The 6,962-nt window shown below is 44.0% G+C and overlaps 1 protein-coding gene across 1 annotated transcript in view; it reads right to left on the bottom strand.

Annotated features, from left to right (window-relative positions):
* Positions 1-6,962, bottom strand: part of KLHL14 (kelch like family member 14) — a 64,565-nt gene that overhangs the window by 55,974 nt on the left and 1,629 nt on the right. The window contains 2 exon segments of the mRNA XM_035318809.1: positions 6,314-6,576; positions 6,579-6,962. The exon segment at positions 6,579-6,962 is cut by the window's right edge and continues 333 nt beyond it. Coding sequence (XP_035174700.1) covers positions 6,314-6,576; positions 6,579-6,962 — 647 coding nt within the window.

A 6,962-nucleotide genomic window follows, 5' to 3' on the forward strand; every position in this document is an offset into this window, starting at 1 on the left:
ATCCCAAGAAGGACAACAGCCAGAAAAGGGGAGGAAGACGCAAGGAGCAGGCTGAAGGAAAGCCAAGGAGCAGCACAGCCCAACCAGCTGCAGCAGCCTCCGGAGATCTGAGTGGAGAGGTGTGGAGCAGACAGCATCAGTCTGTGAGAAGTAGGGAGCCTGGTGGAAGGTGCACTGAGGGGCTGGGGAGCACGGCAGCAAAGGATTCAAGAGATGGGGCAGGAGGAAGTGAAGCTCAGGATGGATGTGGGGAGGTGTCCTACCTGGCAGAGTGGTGTAGGAGGAAGGAGGAGCCTATGACGGGAACTGGTAAGGGAAAATGAGTAGTTTGGAGGTTCAGGAGACTTTGAAGCAGGGGATTTTAAAGCAACTGAAATTCTGGTGCAGAAAAGGGAAGGAGATGGGGAAAAGATAGAGAGATATGAGGACCATGTGTTGCCCAAGGAGATAAATCAGGAGGGGCTGGCAGTTTACAGAGGAGATTACTCCAGCCAGGTACCTCTGACCAGAACATGGGCTCACATGACGCTTGGCACCCCTTCTTCATCTACAGCTGCTGGAAAGACAATTGCCCATAAGAGAGACCATTAAATCCTCTTTATAAATTACCCTTCTCCTAACAAGTACTGTAACTGGGCCAAGAAAGGGGCTCTCCCCAATGCCACCACAGCTCTTGAGGATTACATGTGCCATTAGGAAGGCTCCAAAGGACTGACCCACAGCAGTGGTCTTAGGGCAATAGTGCTGCCTCTGCCAGTCACCGGGGCTCCAGTCCTCCCTCCTCCTGCATATTCAGACATCTCTCCACTTGCACTTCAGCGCTAGCCTGGCTGCAAAGGCAAATGAACGCACGTAAGGCAAGTAAGGCAAGTAGGTGAGACTAACTAGGATTAAACTGACTACAGTTCTGTGGTTCACTTCCCTGCAGCCTCTAATGTGTCAGTCTCCTTTCTGCAGCTCAGCTGAGAGAGTCCTGGCACAGGAACAATTTACTGATATTAATTCAGGCACATAAGACCTGATCCAAAGCCCACTGAAATAAACCCGAGCCTCACGTTCACTTCATGCACACTGTAATGCAAACGTTAGTAATTCAAGTACATTTTAAGGTGTGGTTTTTATCCGGACATTAATTTGGAGTCTGAAATATTTCTCATTTGCAATAAACCATGAGAACAAATATTAGTTAGAAATTCAAATATTGGCATTAGGATCACAAAGGGATCTAGTCAGGTGGCTAGTTACTAGAATACATGACAATGTATTTCAGGGAAACACACAAGCAATTTTTTTTACAACCATCAAACATACCCAATGAGATCCTATGAAAATCTTAGCAGGAAAAGAAGTCAAATTGAACTATAAAATACGCAGACAATAGTGCATTCAAGAAGGAAATTATTTAGTTGCCAAGAGACAACCAGTTTCTTCAGATTTTTAATCTCCCCTCTGTAGAAAGTAAAACAGACTGGTTATATGCGTCTTCCGCATAAATGCTAGTGTCTCATGCTGTTCTTCACTTTACCTTTTCCCTCTTCATCAACAGTGACCACCTTTCTACTGAGTGAAAACTGGTCACACTGTCTTCATCCCCTGTCAGTTTAATTTCCCTGATATTTTCACTAATATGACAAAACACAAAACAGTCTGGATGACACCCTCTCTCTGCTGAAATTAAAAGAAAAATACAAACCCCTACAATCAGCTTCAGTAGGATCAGAATTCACACTTTTAATCTCTTGAAGGTCTAGTAACTCAGGGAACAAAAGTATAGAAAAACAGCTGGGTCTGTACATTCTGGGACTTCACTGAACCCAGAAAACAGACAGCACGGTCAGGCTTAGCCTTCTTATCCCTTTGTCTTTTTATTTTCCTCCTTTCTCTTTCACTCTCTAATTCCATATTTCCTGCCTATGACTTTTTCCATCTCAGGTCAGTTGGTTTATCCCCATCCATTTTTCCTCCCCCACATCTGAAATAGGTTTTCCAGAAACTAAAATGCTCAGCTGTTATTGACAACAGCTGCTGTTTCTGCCAAGAACTAGTTTTTTTTTTTTTTCTTTTTTTTTTTTCTTTTGTTTCAACCACTCTCTCCTTTTATTTGCTTTTCTTCTTATTATTATTAATTTTATTTTTCCCTCCCGTTCCCTGTTTTTCTCTTTGGTTTGCTATTCTTTCTCCCTTCCCAGCTGTACCTCTCTCCCTTCTTCCCTCCCTCATTTGTACTTTCTTGCTTCTTTTACTTAGATTCTGTTTCTCCCGAGGGGTATCTTAATTCCTTCCTTTTTCTGTATTTTGCCCCCCTCCCAGTTTTACTTTCACCTCCGCCTTCAGTTACCTGATCTAGCTATACAGACATCTCTCTGCTGCTCTTCCTGCAAATCCATGCAGGAGCTAACCTGCCCAAATTCCTATTGATTTCAATAGGAGTTGCATGTGTTCTGCGACTGATAAACAACTCCTGGGCCATAACAGGCTGCCTCTTCCCTCCCAGAGTACCTTATTGTGTCTGTCTGAAATGGAAAAAATTATAGTTACAGGCAAGTAAAACCATAAAATCATCACAATGTCCTATAAGAAAGCAACAATGTTTATGTAAAACATTTAATGATAAGCTCTGTAATTTAAATTTTTTTCTATAATTCTCCATTTTCTGTCTACAGCTATATTATGCATTAGCACAAATAAAATTAAAGGTAAAAACTAGACACTTCACACCAGAGATGTGTTTTTAACCATTTTCACTGTTGCAAGTAAACATTGAAGCAATAATAATTCTCATTAGCTCACTCATCTTTAAAAGTGAAATTCTTTCCAGCAACATTGTAATGCTCTAACCCAGAACTTTTCAAAAATTGGAAACATATAGCATGTATTACACAAAATGTATTGTATTACACAATAAACCACAGAGACATTTTAATCAACCCAATATTCCAGTGACGTCCTGAGAGTCAAATAAATAACTAGAAGATGAACTTTCTCTCTAAATGCCTTTTCTTCTCAGAACTACAGAAAACACGTCACAGCACAGAGTTACTCGTGTCTTTCAGGCTTGGCCAAAATCATCTCAGTCCTAGTTCAGGGTCACCATAATGGGCCCAATCCGTTCTATGCTGAAGTCAACTGGAATTTCTTCAGCTGATGTCAGAACTGACTATGCCTCACAAAGCTTTTGCAGCAGCTTACATGCTGAGGCCTATTTTAGGTGAAAATCACAGAAAACAGGAAGTTCCAGCGTAATCCCGAGAAGGGGAGAACAAAGTCAACAGAATTACTAACTTGCTTGGAGTTAAATGCCAGATGTAACCGAAATACCCATCTCCCATGAGGAAGTCCTAAACTCAAGAGTGTACGGCAAGGTTCAGAAGGCAGGAATGTTATCCTCAAGTTTTTAGACAACAGTCATTTAGTTGCAGTTATTTGAAAAAATAGTTTTTACAAAATTGTATGGGATCATTCAAGCATTTACCTTTTCTCAGAAGTTTTCTGAAAAAAAAATCTGCTCTCGCTGCAGGTAAATACTGTTAGATCTTTTTGACAGTCCTGCAAACGTAGTACAAAAGACAGACCAGACACCACCTCCCAGCCCAATGCATTCCTAGAACTGCAGGATCTGCACTTGTAACACAAACTTTATGAATAACTCTGCTCACAGCGCACAGACGGGATTATGATCCAAAATTGCTGTTCATAGTCCTTCCAAAATTGCTGTTCATAGTCCTTCAGCCCTGACAACAGCAAAAACTTGTGTTTAGCAGGAAGTGAGCACACGTGATTTAGCAGATAAAGAACAAGCTTAAAGAAAAAAAAAAAAAAAAGTCCTATTCATGATTAGATTTCAGAGGAGAATTACCTTACTTCGAGCTTCCCCTTACACTCATTTTGTTTAAGAAATGTAAGTAGGCTAAATTCCAAAGTACCCCAAAATGGTAGTGGATATGTACACAGCTACACTTTTTAGTTTGTTTGTTTTAAGTAGCATATTGAATATATATATATATATATAGTTTTTAATAGGCAGAAAATTTGTTAGCAAATTCTCATTCTGAGTGCAATTCTCCTAATTTCTTCTATACGCTGTCAGCAGGTGACTACGGCTCTGTGCTGCTTGCACTTCTCACTAACACATACTGTACTATGCAGCATACATTATACTGCACAAGAGGAACAATTTATCTCTTTCTAAAGATATGTGAGCCTTTTGTGAATGACCTTTCATTAAACTTAATAAAACAAAACTCTAAATTACCAAGGTCATCATTGCTCACAGAACAGGTAATCTCTGTGTAATAATTTTTATCTACTTGCACAGGTACTTAACTGTTCAGTTACTTTTAAGAATTGCTTCTGCAAATTAGTAACTTAAGAAACTCTTTGCAGATTTTTTTTCTTAAAATAAAATTTTACTGAATGTCAACCTGTCAGAATTGCAGCTTTAGAGACACCATGGGTAACATGAAACAAAATTTGGGAAATTTCTATAGTCCTGGGTATACTTTTTTATTATTATTATTTATTTATTTATTTACTCATGCGTAAGAAGGCGTCTGTACCTTTAGGCAGCCTGACTAAATCTTAAAATGATTAAGATTCAAAATTGGCCTTTGTGACCTTTATAAATTCCCAGGACCTCAAATTGAAATATACCAATTATATTTTGTATCACTGAGTATGTCAACATCCGCAATGTTTTAACATTTTGAGTAAGTTCCAATGCCTGTTTACAAAGAACTGAAATCTGCATGCTTTCGCTTCAATTTCAACACTACCAAAGAACTCTGTCACCAGAAGCCATTGACAATGCTGCCATTCAACACACGCTGAAGTTGCGAAGGTGATGGCGTGTTACCAGCTATCGCTGTTAAGGGTCCCTTGAAATACTATTATCTGCCCGTACACGCAGACCTATGACAAAAATAATGGTGATATTTGGACTCCCCTGTAAGCCATTAAATAAACACAAATTTGAATCTGATCTAGGTGTCAAGTACGCTCCTTTTGTGAGCGCTCCCGCTTACGAAAAGCCAGCTTCCAGCACCAGGAGTATCAGATTCTTGCAGCATCCATGACACTTGTAAGCATTCAGTGGTCAGAACACCACTACATATCCTTCAAATGATATGGACCAGTGAAGCTGGAAGGTATCTTCACTGAACCAAGCAGGCTGGTATCTCAGCAATCCACCAGGACAGGAGCCCCAGCATGCCCCAGGTGGCGTGCAGAATCTTGACTACAAGTCGGTGGCGGGCTTTGCATTTTTAAAGTCGACGGTTTTGAATATTGAAATGCGGAGGGTACATGCCAGCTGTAACAGCGGCGTCTCAGCAACACTCCACCTTGCGAAACGCTGGTGTTTGTTTTTTATTGTGGGGTTTAGGAGTGAGAATCGGTTAGAGAGCAAGGTGATAAGCACGACAAAGCACTAACAGAGCCAGCTAGCTAGAGATAATAAAAGAAGGCAGAGCATTCCTGAAGTTAAATCATCAGGGTACCTCTTACGTGAAGATACAAAGAATCCTCTGCATTAATGCTGAGAGCACATTGTTAAATATTTTAGATAATGCATTATATTTTCTTGTTACTGTTAAGTCATTAAGAGTAAGCCACCTCTTAGTTAAAAGGCTGAATATCACGTTCAAAGTGTGCGTTGATTTCTGCGCTACCGTGACGCTGTACTTGGAAGATGGTATTATCTTTCCATTTCTGAATGAAATGAAGTATAAACGTATTTTAAACGGAGGAAAAAAAAATCCTCTTTCGTTTCGGGTGTATTTACTATTCATTAAACTCTATGCTGTGCTTTCAGTCCCCAACACCAACCTCATATTGCCAATCTCTGACATCATGATTCATCACCTTATTAAGTGGAAATAACTGACAGGCCGTGGCTGTCAGGACTATGAAGTCACAAGTTTCCCCGCACAACGCAGACATCACCTGAACACCAGCAATAACGGGGCGTGCGCGGATAACGCAGTTATTTATATGTGTATATAAAAACAGGGATCAACTGGATTTAGGACAGGGGTGTTGTAGCTTAGAACGCCCTGAAGGTGCAACTCCTTGTTAAAAAATTTGGGATGGGGGGTGATAAATCAGCATGTGAGGGCTCGTTACAGCAGGCCCCCATCTCCCTCCCGCCCTCCAGCCCCAGGGCCGGGGCAGCCGGGGACCTCCTAACCCCGCGGCCCCTCGGCAGGCCCGGCCCGGCCCGGCCCCGCCACACGCCCCGGCATCGCCCCGGCCCCGGGGGTGCGGCGGCTGTCGGCGGAACCCCCCCGTCCCCCCGTCCCCTCGTGTCGCCTCTCACCTGCTGGCCAGGCTCTGCCGGCAGTGCTGCCTGAAGGGCATCAGGTGGTAGTTCATGGCGTCCAGCAGCAGCTTCTGGCAGACGGGGTCGGTGCGCATGAAGTCCACCGACTGGACCCGCTCCACCAGCTCCGGCGCGGGGATGAGGGCGAAGCGGAGGCGCTTCATCAGGTCCGGGGCGTACTGCATGCGGGTCTCCCGGTCGTGCTCCAGCCACAGCACGGACATCTGGAAGAGCGCCAGCTCCGACTCGACGGGGGGGGGGGCAGCGAGTCGAGCAGGGCGCGCATCTCCTCGAAGTTGAGCAGCAGCACGTCCTCCACCAGGTACTTGTTGGCCAGCTTCTTGGTCTCCTCCAGGCCGTGCAGGGCGGCGATCTTGCACACCTGCTTGTAGTTCTGCACCGAGATCTGGTCGTTGAGGAACTGCACGCACAGCTTGGTGACCTGCGGGATGTGCAGGATCTTGCTGACCGACAGCACCTCCTCCACCGTGTCCAGCGACAGGGTCACGTTGGCCGTGTACAGGTACTCCAGCACCAGCCGCAGCCCGATGGACGAGCAGCCCTGCAGCACCAGGTTGTTGATGGCCCGCGGGCTGGCCAGCAGCTTGTCCTCGGGGGAGGACGACGGGGTGCCGGGCTCCTCCTG

This window comes from Oxyura jamaicensis, chromosome 2, assembly GCF_011077185.1.
Source record: "Oxyura jamaicensis isolate SHBP4307 breed ruddy duck chromosome 2, BPBGC_Ojam_1.0, whole genome shotgun sequence".
Lineage (NCBI taxonomy): Eukaryota > Metazoa > Chordata > Aves > Anseriformes > Anatidae > Oxyura > Oxyura jamaicensis.